Genomic DNA, 13256 nt, shown 5'->3' with positions numbered 1-13256 from the left:
GAGATCCTTGCTGGGTAGAGTAGTCTCGGTTGCAGGTTTCTCTCCTTCATCACTTTAATTATGTCCTGCCACTCCCTTCTGGCTTGTAGAGTTTCTGCTGAGAGATCAGCTGTTATCCTGATGTGGATTCCCTTGTGTTATTTGTTGTTTTTCCCTTGCTGCTTTTAATATGATTTCTTTGTGTTTAATTTTTGACAGTTTGATTAATATGTGTCTTGGCGTATTTCTCCTTGGATTTATTCTGTATGGGACTCTCTGTGCCTCCTGGACTTGATTCACTATTTCCTTTCCCATATTAGGGAAGTTTTCAACTATAATCTCTTCAAATATTTTCTCAGTCCCTTTCTTTTTCTCTTCTTCTTCTGGAACCCCTATAATTCGAATGTTGGTGCGTTTAATGTTGTCCCAGAGGTCTCTGAGACTGTCCTCTGTTCTTTTCATTCTTTTTTCTTTATTTTGCTCTGCATCAGTTAGTTCCACTATTTTATCTTCCACCTCACTTATCCGTTCTTCTGCCTCAGTTATTCTGCTATTGATCCCATCTAGAGTATTCTTCATTTCATTTATTGTGTTTTTAATCGATGCTTGATTCATCTTTAGTTCTTCTAGGTCCTTGTTAACTGTTTCTTGCATTTTGTCTATTCTATTTCCAAGATTTTGGATCTTGGAAATAGAATCTTGGATCATCTTTACTATCATTATTCTGAATTCTTTTTCAGATAGACTGCCTATTACCTCTTCATTTGTTAGGTCTGGTGGGTTTTTATCTTGCTCCTTCTCCTGCTGTGTGTTTTTCTGTCTTCTCATTTTGCTTATGTTACTGTGTTTGGGGTCTCCTTTTTGCAGGCTGCAGGTTCATAGTTCCCGTTGTTTTTGGTGTCTGTCCCCAGTGGCTAAGGTTGGTTTAGTGGGTTGTGTGGGCTTCCTGGTGGAGGGGACTAGTGCCTGTGTTCTGGTAGATGAGGCTGGATCTTGTCTTTCTGGTGGGCAGGTCCACGTCTGGTGGTGTGTTTTGGGGTGTCTGTGGACTTTTTATGATTTTAGGCAGCCTCTCTGCTAATGGGTGGGGTTTTGTTCCTGTCTTGCTAGTTTGGCATAGGGTGTCCAGCACTGTAGCTTGCTGGTCGTTGAGTGAAGCTGGGTGCTGGTGTTGAGATGGAGATCTCTGGAAGATTTTCGCCATTTGATATTATGTGGAGCTGGGAGGTCTCTTGTGGTCCAGTGTCCTGAAGTTGGCTCTCCCACCTCAGAGGCACAGCACTGACTCCTGGCTCCTCAGTTTGGGATGATTTGTTGTCCATTCATGTATTCCACAGATTCAGGGTACATCAAGTTGATTGTGGAGCTTTAATCCGCTGCTTCTGAGGCTGCTGGGAGAGATTTCCCTTTCTCTTTGTTCTCACAGCTCCTGGGTCTCAGCTTTGGATTTGGCCCCGCCTCTGCGTGTAGGTCGCCGGAGGGCGTCTGTTCTTCGCTCAGACAGGACAGGGTTAAAGGAGCAGCCGCTTCGGGGACTCTGGCTCACCCAGGCCGGCGGGGGAGGGAGGGGCATGGAGTGCGGGGGAGGGAGGGGCATGGAGTGCGGGGGAGGGAGGGGCATGGAGTGCGGGGTGAGCCTGCAGTGGCAGAGGCCGGAGTGACGTTGCACCAGCCAGAGGCGCGCCGTGCGTTCTCCCAGGGAAGCCTTCCCTGGATCCCGGGACCCCGGCAATGACGGGCTGCACAGGCTCCCGTAAGGGCGGCGTGGACAGAGACCTGCGCTCGCACACAGGCCTCTTGGCGGTGGCAGCAGCAGCCCCAGCGTCCCACGCCCGTCTCCGGAGTCCGCGCTTTAACCCGGCTCGCGCCCGTCTCTGGAGCTCCTTTAAGCAGCGCTCTTAATCCCCTCTCCTCACGCACCAGGAAACCAAGAGGGAAGAAAAAGTCTCTTGCCTCTTTGGCTGCTCCAGAGTTTTCCCGGACTCCCTCCCGGCTAGCTGTGGCGCATTAGCCCCCTTCAGGCTGAGTTCTCGCCGCCAGCCCCAGTCCTCTCCCTGCGCTCTGACCGAAGCCCGAGCCTCAGCTTCCACCGCCGCCAGCCCCAGCAGGCGAGCAGACAAGCCTCTCGGGCTGGTGAGTGCCGGTCGGCACCGATCCTCTGTGCGGGAATCTCTCCGCTTTGCCCTACCCAGGTACGTGGGGAGTTTCTTGCCTTTTGGGAGGTCTGAGGTCTTCTGCCAGCGTTCAGTAGGTGTTCTGTAGGAGTTCCACGTGTAGCTGTATTTCTGGTGTATCTGTGGGGAGGAAGGTGATCTCCGAGTCTTACTCTTCGGCCATCTTCCCCGGAAGTCTCTCCTGTTATGGTTTTTAATACTGTGTAATCAAGTGATTTTTCTGCATCCATTGAGATAATACCAGGGTGTTTTCCCTTCAGTCTGTTAATATGATGAATGACATAGATTGTCCAATGTTAAATCATCCATTCTTTGGATATAAACATAACTTTATCATCAAGTTGTATTGATATAGTTGAACAAACTGCTAGATTGGCCATGCTAAAATTCTATATTGAATTGTTACCTGAGATTCATACCTGACATTGATCATATCTGAGATTGCAGTATAATTTTCCTTCTCAAATTTTTCTTATATGACTTGTTCTGTATTTAGGTTATTTTAGCGTTGTAAAATAAACAGGGGAGCCATATCCCCTGCCCTTACCCATTTTGGGTCTAGAACAGTTATATAATACTGGGGTTATCTGTTTCTTTTTTTGTGTGTGTGGTATGCGGGCCTCTCACTGTTGTGGCCTTCCCGTTGTGGAGCACAGACTCTGGACGTGCAGGCTCAGCGGCCATGGCTCACGGGCCTAGCCACTCCGCAGCATGTGGGATCTTCCCGGACCGGGGCACGAACCCGTGTCCCCTGCATCAGCAGGTGGACTCTCAACTTCTGCGCCACCAGGGAGGCCCTCTGTTTCTTATATAATTGGTAGAACTCACTTTTAAATCACCTTTGCTTTGGTGAGGTTTTGTTTTCTTCTGTTTTATTTTGTTTGTTTTCCAGGTAGATTTTATACTATTGATTCAAATTTTTTAATGGTTATAGGTCTCTTTGGTTTTCTATTTCTTCCTGAGTCAGTTTTGGTAAGTTATATTTTTTTCTATGAAAATTACCTATTTTCTCTGAGTTTTCAATTTTATTGGTATAAAGTTGTTCAGATTGCACTCTTTCTAGTTTTAAAATCTCTGTTACATATGTAGTTTTGCCCTTTTTTCATTCCTAATGTTGTTTATTTGTGCTTTACTTTTCTTCATAAGTTTTGACATAGAGTATTTTACTAAATATTTTCCAGCTTTAGTTAGAACTCTTCTGTGGACCATTAATTATTTAGATGTGTGCCTTTTAGTATTCATAGTGTTATGTTTACTTATTTGGCTATTTATAGAAAGTTTTCTTTTACTGGAGAGTGGATCTATTTGTTATCAGTTTTTTAGCATTTGTCAAGATTGCTTTTAATTTTGTAGCAGGCCAATTGTTATAACTGTTACATGTTTGTTTGAAAATAATACATTTTTTCCTAACTTTTGGGTGCAGGATTCTATGTATGTCCATAAGATTAAAGTTATTAACTTTGTTGTTCAAAATTTTAATAGTTTTACCAGTTTTATTTCTTTCTGATCTATTATTTATTATTTAAAAGTCCTTATTATGATGTTGAATTTATTAATTTTCCCTTGAACTTATCAATGTTTTCACAACTCTTGTGTAGCTATGTTGTTAGTTACATATTATTCAGAACTGCTCTATCAGGGTATTTTCTAATTATGTTAAGAAATCTTTAAAAATCTTAATAGTCATCTTGGCCTTAGAATCTAATTTGACTGATATTAATACAGCTACCTTAACCTTCTTTTGTTTAACATATGCCTGGTATATCTTTTCCATCCTTTTATTTTTATCCTTTCTTTGTCTTTATGTTTAGGTGCATTAAGCAGATTATTGCTGATTTTTTAAAAATTTGTTCATTTTGGTTTTATTTGTCATCTAGTGTGATGACTCTGTCTTTTGATAGGTGAATTTAATCCATTTATGAATTTCATTATTAATATGTTTGTATTTATTTCTAGTATATTGTCTTGTACTATTTGCTGTAGGTTTTGCTTGTTTGTTTGCATGCATGCTTCTCCCCCACACCCCACTTCTTCCCTGCCTTCTACTGGCTGGGTCAAATTTATTTTTATTTCTTTTTTTCTTTACTCCTTCAGAAGTTATACATTCTATTTCAAATATTTTAATGTTTATCTTAAAAATTTTAGCATTTATCCTTCATGTAAAGTCTAGAGTCAATCAGTTTCTCCACCATATTCGTAATTAAAGAAAAAGACTTAATTTGTTTTATAACATATACAAAAATAAACTCAAAATAGATCAAAAACCTAAATGTAAGAGCTAAAACTATAAAACTCTTGGAAGAAAACATAGTGGGCAGGGGGAGAAGTTGTACGACTTTTATTTTCCAATGATTTCTTGGATGTGACACCAAGCAATAGGCAACAAAAAAATGCACAAATTGGACTACATCATCATTAAAAATTTCTATGCATCAAAGGACACAGTTATCTTAGTGAGAAGGTAGCCTATGGAATGGGAGAAAATAGTTGTAAATCTATGTCTGATAAGAGGTTGCTATCCAGAATATATAAAGAACCCCTACAACTCAGTAACAATCTAACAACCCAATTCAAAATAAGCTAAGGACTTGAAATGACATTTCTTCTAAGAAGATATACGAATGGCCAGCAAGCACATGACAGGATGTTCAGCATCACTAGTCATTAGGGAAATGCACATCTAAACCATAATGAGATACTACCTCACACCTATTAGGATGGCTACTGTAAAAAAAAAAATGTTTTGGCAAAGATGTGGGAAAATTGGAATCCTTGTGTACTGTTGATGGAGATGTAAAAGGCTGTAGCCACTGTGGAAAACAGTATGGCAATTCTTCAAAAAACTAAAAATAGAATTACCATATGATCCAGCAGTTCCACTTCTGGGTACGTGCTCCACAGAATTTAAAGCAGGGTCTCAAACAGATATTTGTTCACCCATGTTCATTGCACGATTATTCACAAAAGTCAAGGGATGTAAGCAAGTCAGGTGTCCATCGTTGGATGAATGGATAAAAAAAATGTGGTATATATATACATAGGAATATTATTCAGCCTTAAAATTGTGATACATGCTACAACAAGGATAGACCTTCTTAAAAACATGCCAAGTGGTATAAGCCAGACACAAAATAACGAATATTGTACGATTTCACTTACATGAAGTACCTAGAGTAGTCAAATTCATGGAAAGTATAGTGGTGGTTGCCAGGGCCTGGGAGGAGGAGGGAATAGGGGAATTATTGTTTAATAGATTTTCAGTTTTGCAAGATGAAAAGAGTTTTAGAGATCGTGGTGATGGTTGCACAACAATGTGAATGTACTTAATGCCACTGAACTGTACACTTAGAAATGGTTATAATGGTAAATTTTATATTATGGGTGTTTTACCACAATTAAAAATAATAATTAAAAAGTAAATAAAAATTAGAAAACCAAGAAACTTAGAACATTGTAATCCTAACTGCTCCCTCAGTTAACATGTTGTTTTCTAGTGTTTTAGTTCCATCTTATTTTTCAACGGTCAAGTAGTTGTTCCTTCCTCCTCCTCCATCTTTTTCTGTTGCTCCTGCTCCTCCTCCTCATCTTACTCTTTGATGTCCTATTTCTCCTTCTCTTTGTCATTATTTTATCCAATTAATAACCATTTAGATGTATGTTGAAGTTTACTAATATCTTTGTTCATAATTGCTTCTAGTGTCACATTCTTCCATCTGGGTTATATTTCTTGATTCTGAAGTGTATCCTTTAGTACTTTTGTTCAACTGAAAGGGCTGCAAGTGGTAGTTCACTCAATCTTTGTATGAAAATATCTTTATTTAATCCTCATTCCTGTATTATAATTTAGGTAGGTAGGGAATATAATATTGACAATTATTTTGTCTCATCACTTTGAAAATAAAATTCCATTTTCTTCTGACTGCTGTGTTAGTATTAAGAATTCAGCTGTCAGTCTTGGTTGTCATTGCTTGGTAGAAAAATCTCTCTTTATTCTCTAATGTTTTTAAGATCTCTTGCCTTTGGTGCTCTGCAGTTTAACTACAGTGTGTATAGTCGTGGATCCGATTTCATTTATTTTTTCATATCTTTTATTTCAATGACTACTTTTTTCCATTTCTAGGAACTCTCTTTAATTTTTTTCATCTTTTTCTTATGTTTTTGATTTTTTAATATGTCTAATTTTAAACATACTTATTTCATGAAGTGGAACTGATAATTGTTAGAGGTCTAATTGTTTGGATTTCTGACTTTTGCTTGTAATAGAATGTCTCCTCATTTTGTTATATTATTGGATTGTGAGCTCATCTTCAATGGCCTTTTATGTGTGAGAATTATATGTGACCAAGTTTGAGCATGTGTCCTCCACGGTAGTTTTGAATTTGTTATGCCAGGCTTTCTAGGGACACCTAACCTGGTGCCCGTATTTTTACCAGCTTCTTGGCTTGAGAACTTCTGAACCACAGAAACCCTGTGAATTAGAATTCCAAATGGTGGGACTATGTGACCTAAAGTTATGAATTTCTAAAGGAGGAAATTTTTTTCACATATCAGTCACAGTCAAGATAGACAAAATGTCTTAATCTTTCTCTGCTGAGTGGCAGATTTTTATAATTCACCTTTTCCTTACAATATACCTTTTAGGGTAAAGGTTATATGGGGCAGCCTCTCACTTCAAACCTCCTATAAGTTCAAGGTCTTTCCTTTTGTCCTTATGTATATGTTAAAAGCCAAGTACCTAGAAAATGAAAACCAATATTTCTCCAACTGCACTCCTGCTTTAATGTTTATTGCCCTGGTTCTCAATCATTTCTTAATTACTGGGCCCCTAAGATTGTCTCTTTATTTAAAGGCTCATTTATGTATTTATAAAGATGGTTGTTATATTTTTTCTAGTACTTTTGAGTTTGTTGTAGAAGAGTTTTCAAGTTACTTAATCTCAGTATTGCCAAGGAGGAAGTCTATTCTAATGATTATTAAGAATGGTAATTTAGTCTAGAAAACTCAGAGTATTAACCATTATTTTATCTTGAGAATGTTCATTTCTTGATATGTTCTCTTAAAACATAAAGAACCAATTTTCTTTAACTTTGGAATACCTCACAAGACATGTGCCCAGTATCTTTTTTAGTTGTTGTTTTCTAATTTACATCCAACTTGCCATAATTGTATGCCCGGCTCTTTTTCTCTGTTGGGACTTTATTTTTTGAAGGATATATATTTTTCCCTTTTATAATTTTTTTAAATAGATAAGTAGTTTGCGGGACATTGTTAACATTTATTTCCTTAGGTTTTCATTCATTATTTTAAAATAATCTCCAGCCTGCCAGACTTTTTATTTTTCCCCCTAATTAATTGTAAAATTTTCACAGTTCCATTTTTCATATGTAAGTGTTGGATAATATCAATAATAAGAATGTTCTAAAATATATATTCAATTTGTGGTTAGTGGCTGTGGTGTTCAAATCATATTGTTACCCTAAATGTAGTCAATTAAGTAACAGCTATAATAAACATTCTATAGTGTTAAAAAATCTAGAGAACTTGTTGGTGTGGTGCTTATATAAATTTTAACTTATATGGACAAGGAGGCTAAATTCAGATAATGACGAAGTTGTAGTTGTTATGAAATAATGCTATTGTGTTTTTAAGTAAATGTAAACATTTCTAATTTAAAATTATTATTTGTTTCTAATATATTATGGTAGATTACTAAAAATGTGAACTTCTTCAGGTACAGTCCTCAGTGGCTGTTGGAACTCCAGATTATATCTCTCCTGAAATCCTTCAAGCCATGGAAGATGGAAAAGGCAGATATGGACCTGAGTGTGACTGGTGGTCTTTGGGGGTCTGTATGTATGAAATGCTTTATGGAGAAACACCATTTTATGCAGAATCTCTGGTGGAAACATATGGAAAAATCATGAATCACAAAGTTAGTATATTTTACTAATTTTCAAATTAATGTGGTAAATAATACATATAATAGTCAATAAAATTAAAATGTGATATTTAAAAAGAAAATGATTTTCTAAAAACAATAAATAATCTAATTTCTATGCTAATAAGGGACATGACAAATATGAGTAATCAAGATCCATAAATTATGCATAAAATTATTAGTTTTCACCTTCTCCTGTATTTCATTAGAGGTGCTAAGAAGTAGAAAATTAAATGTTCTCTTTAGTAGAATAACAAAGATCATAAGCAGATAATTTATATCATTACTACTATAGTATAAGTATAATCATGACTAGAATGCATTTAAAATTCTCAATCTTAATAGTAATAAATAAAATGCAAATTAAAATAAGAATGGCATCCTTTTCTTCCCCCTGTCAAACTGGTGAAGATGAAAAGAAAAATAGTACTTGTTACTGTAAATAATCCAGTGAGGTGGACATTGTTAGACATTGTTGATAGGAATGTGAATTGATATAATCTTTCTGTCAAGAAGTTTATAAGTATGCGTCGACAGCCTTAAAAAAAATGGTTAAAACATTTGGTTGAGTAACTTCAGTTCTAGGAATCTACCCTAAGGAAAATATTCGTAGAACAAGGATATGTGTACAAGGATACCTATCCCAGTATTATTTATGATCACCAAACATTGGAAACAGTCCAGATGCAGAGCAGGAAAGAATGAATAAACTTTAATCCATTTAGTACCAAATGAAATAGATTATACAAGAAGAGGAAGAGTCTGATTATCAGTCTCAGAAGATTGTGAGCAATTGCAAAAACCTAGAATATGAATAGGAATATCCCATAAAGGGAATGACAGTCTGTTCTTTTTAATTTGTTCTGGTGATACAATTATGATTAATTGCTACACATATATATATATAAATCAGTCTTATAGAGTCGATGCTTTTCTACCTGGCTGCAAAGATAATCTGCTAAGTAGTTATGAAGAGTTGAAAGACAAGAAATAGCTACAAAGTTGTAAATAGCATGTAAAGCATTTCAGATAGAAATCACTGTACTATAACATGGTTGTTAAGAGCACAGATTCTGGAATCAGACAGTTTCAGTTCAAATCAGTTTATTACCATTTATTAGTTGTGTGACCTCAAGCAAATTGCTTGAACTGTTTCTTTGTTTCCTCTTCTATAAAATTAGAGTAATAGGAGTATCTACCTTATACAGTTGCTCTGAGGATTAAATGAGCTAAAGGAGTAATGCACTTCCCATAGTGTAAAGTACGTATTACATTCTTTAAAAATGTTCCATACTATTAGTCATTAGTATGTGACTTATATGAACATTATCAATCATATACACTACTGAAATACTGAGTCACATTCTACTACATTTAATGAATTCATTTTGACAGCATTTAAGGTGTTTTAGCATTTAACTTATTCTTTCTGTAGTGCGTCTATGACTAAGTCACATATGAAATGAAAAGTTCTTTTAGGAAAATTATCCTTTTTAATTTATTCCTGCATCTCTTTTAGTATCAGTACTTTGTACCATATATTCTTATTATTTAAAAAAAATTTTATTGGAGTATAATTGCTTTACAATGTTGTGTTAGTTTCTGCTGTAGGACAGTGTACCATATATATTTATTAGATATTTTTAAAAGAAAATGTATTTTTAAGAAAGTAAATGCTAACATCAACCTACTTACTAAATTGAATAGTGATTTATATTTTGTTTCTATTATTCTCTGTTTAGGAGAGGTTTCAGTTTCCAGCTCAAGTGGCTGATGTCTCTGAAAATGCTAAGGATCTTATTCGAAGGCTCATTTGTAGCAGAGAACATCGACTTGGTCAAAATGGAATAGAAGACTTTAAGAAACACCCATTTTTCAGTGGAATTGATTGGGATAATATTCGAAACTGTGAAGCACCTTACATTCCAGAAGTTAGTAGCCCAACAGATACATCAAATTTTGATGTGGATGATGATTGTTTAAAGAATTCTGTGAGTATGACATTGTAAAGAAGTTCTGTCCTTCTGCTTTTTTTTTCTTTTTTTTGTAAATATGGTTATAAAGTAATTTTATAGACCACCTTACCAATTATCAAAGTTACTGTGGCTTCCAGTATTTACTCTCCCTAAATCAAGAAATTAAAAGCATTAACTGAGGTGAACATAGTTATTCATGACTAGGAGCTAAATTAAAATTCAAAGATTTACTTCTTAGATTAGTTATGTCATTAGGTTTCTTAAGAAGAGGACAAATTAGATGCTTTAAAAAGTGGACTTCATGATGGCAGAGTGAAGACATTGGCAAATCTCTCCTTAAAAACCACCATGAGGGGGCTTCCCTGGTGGCGCAGTGGTTGAGAGTCTGCCTGCCGATGCAGGGGACACGGGTTCGTGCCCCGGTCCGGGAAGATCCCACATGCTGTGGAGCGGCTTGGCCCGTGAGCCATAGCCACTGAGCCTGCGTGTCCGGAGCCTGTGCTCCGCAATGGGAGAGGCCACAACAGTGAGAGGCCCACGTACCGCAAAAAAAAAAAAAAACCCACCATGAAACTGGGCAAAATTGTCAAAAACGACCATTTCAGGGCTTAATAAATCAACCCAAGGTAAATAAATTGAGAAGCATTTATTCATGAAATACTGTTGAACTTTGGTTAAAAACAGCCCTCCCAACTTTTCCCTCAGCTTAATGTAGACAGTAGAGCTGCTAGCATGGAGCTGCTTGTAAAAACCAGCAGCTTTGCTGACAGAGGGAGCTGACTTGATTGTAGAGCTAAATACCCATATGCCCAGTGGTGTTTCCACTAAAAATAGCAAACTTGGCAGGAAATGAATGGGGAGAGAAAATCTATAGCCTTATTAACCTAAAGTTATAGCTCTGTTTGCAGCAGGTGGCTGACCAGTGGGTTAGCCAAATAGTCCTCCATTTTTAGTTTGTGGGCCATACCAAAGCAGGCCAGCATAGTTTGTCAACCTCTGCTCTAAACCATTAGGTTATATTAAATTAAAATTTAGGGAAATAACCATTGTTTTTGTTTTTTGTCTTTTTAGCTTTCTTAATTTTTAAAAATTTTTTATTGGAGTACAGTTGATTTACAAGGTTGTGTTAGTTTCTGCTATATAGCAAAGTGAATCAGTTATACAAATACATATATCCACTCTTTTTTAGATTCTTCTCCCATATAGGTCATTACAGAGTATTGAGAAGTGTTCCCTCTGCTATACAGTAGGTCCTTAGCCTTCTTATTTTGAACTTTCATTTTTATTCAGTTATTTTATTTCTTATGGGTTTAATTCTGCACTAAGAATTTACTTTTCACTGTTCAGTAAGTACCATATTCAAGACAGATAAGAACTTCTCTTATACTTTCCTTACTGAACCTCACAAGAAAGAGTTAAATGGAGTTTCCTCATCAGTTTTTTTTTATTACAAGAATTACATTTACTGTTAACAAGAACTGTGAGTCATTCCAAATTAAATACACAGTAAAGTTGACTCTGACTATTTGCTGTAGTTATGTTCAGTAAAGTTGCTGCAAATACTGTATTAGTGAATCCTGAACCATTGCTCCTAGGGGAAATATACAGTCAGGTTCCTGTGAGCCTCTGGTCACAATGTTCTCATCAACCAATCAGTACAATACATCAGCCAAACAATACCTTGTTTGATGTGTGTTTCTATTTAAAGACACCTTATTTAACATATATTGTCAATTCATTGATGTCAAACTCATGGCCAACAGCACTGTGACTCATGCTGGAATGAAGCGTGTCTAGCACACACCTTTTTTTTTGTTAGGCACATTACAGCCTTCTTGTTTGGGCACAATAGATGGCATCTCAGCACTACTCTTGTAGGCCATTTTAGATAGCAAAATCACCTGTAAAAAACACAAAAATGAGAAAAATGTGACACATGTAGACATTGAAAAAAACCCACTTGTTTATAGTATGAGAGCTGAAGCAAGAAGGCAGATGTCTCCTTGTTCACCTCCAGCTGGTAACATGTGCGTAGGGCAACTCAAATTTTTGTTTGCTCTGCAAGTGTCTGCAAATGACTATGAAAGTATTTGTGAATATTGATTTTGGACTACAAATAAATTTTAGTGACTAGGCAAATTTGCAAATATGGAATACGTGAATAATGATTCTACTCTCAATATCCGTCAGACTTTAAATCTTTCTTTTCATTTTATTAGAATTCCACAATAGCAATATTTATGGTCTAAATTTTTATCACTAAATGTCTGTACCAAACTTAGCAATGTTTCTAAATTGATCAGTCACCTATTTACTATTGACAGGTAAAATTTATAGCCCAGCCTGCAGTTTATAGTTATTCATTTCTTACCAGATGTTTTTTCCTCCTTTAGGAAACGATGCCCCCACCAACACATACTGCATTTTCTGGTCACCATCTGCCATTTGTTGGTTTTACATATACTAGTAGCTGGTAAGTTTGAAAAGTTAACATGATTTGGATGATTTAAATCAAATTAAAAATGAATTGAGGTTTTAAAAAGTATAATGCATAAGAGAGCCTTGTAAAAAATTTTTTAGAAAAAGGGTGAAGCTACTGCTGCAGAAAGTTAGACATTATAAAGTGAATAGAACATATAAGAATTTTAACTCATTTTGGAGGACAAATAGAGAGCTCAGAATCTAACTCTTAGCAATGGGGCAGGAATTAGAAGAGTCCCATGCTATTGAATAAATATTTTCTAGGTGTCAAGCATCAGAACCTTCAACCCATTGATCTTAACATTCTTTTCACTGACCCTCATTCCACTCATATCTTCTCTTTCCTCCTTACCTTTCCTTAAATATCATTGAGAATGACTATAGTCACTCCTTGGGTGCCCCCTCAATTCCTTGACTGTCTGTCATTCTGTAACACTGGTTTTGCTAAGTTGACATTCATTATTACAGCTCTGTTTTCTGCCTATACCTGTGCAGTTCAAAGTGTCTAGAGAAAAATATCTGTCCATTCTTACTGATCTCACTTTAAGTTCATGATTACCAACCTCAGGTGCCACTTATTGCTGCCTGGCAAATATACTGTGTTACCCTAGTGTATTCACTCTTCCACTCTCCTAGGTAACTATTTCATACTTTATACTTTTCCTCTAAAACCCCTGTCATACTTAGTCTCACCTGATGATCTCGCTT

General features: G+C 36.4%; 1 protein-coding gene across 20 annotated transcripts in view; it reads left to right on the top strand.

The window, feature by feature from the left end:
* CDC42BPA (CDC42 binding protein kinase alpha) overlaps window positions 1-13256 on the top strand; it is a 323580-nt gene that overhangs the window by 165447 nt on the left and 144877 nt on the right. For all 20 annotated transcript variants that reach the window (XM_081225007.1, XM_081225002.1, XM_081224995.1 and 17 more), the window contains exons 7-9: window positions 7885-8085; window positions 9834-10082; window positions 12461-12540. In XM_081225007.1, coding sequence (XP_081081133.1) covers window positions 7885-8085; window positions 9834-10082; window positions 12461-12540 — 530 coding nt within the window. The remainder of the gene's footprint in view (window positions 1-7884; window positions 8086-9833; window positions 10083-12460; window positions 12541-13256) is intronic.

The sequence above is a fragment of the Mesoplodon bidens genome (genome assembly GCF_964165515.1).
Source record: "Mesoplodon bidens genome assembly, chromosome: 2".
Lineage (NCBI taxonomy): Eukaryota > Metazoa > Chordata > Mammalia > Artiodactyla > Ziphiidae > Mesoplodon > Mesoplodon bidens.
Note: the sequence above shows the minus strand (reverse complement) of the source record. Positions and strands in the feature narration are given on the sequence as shown.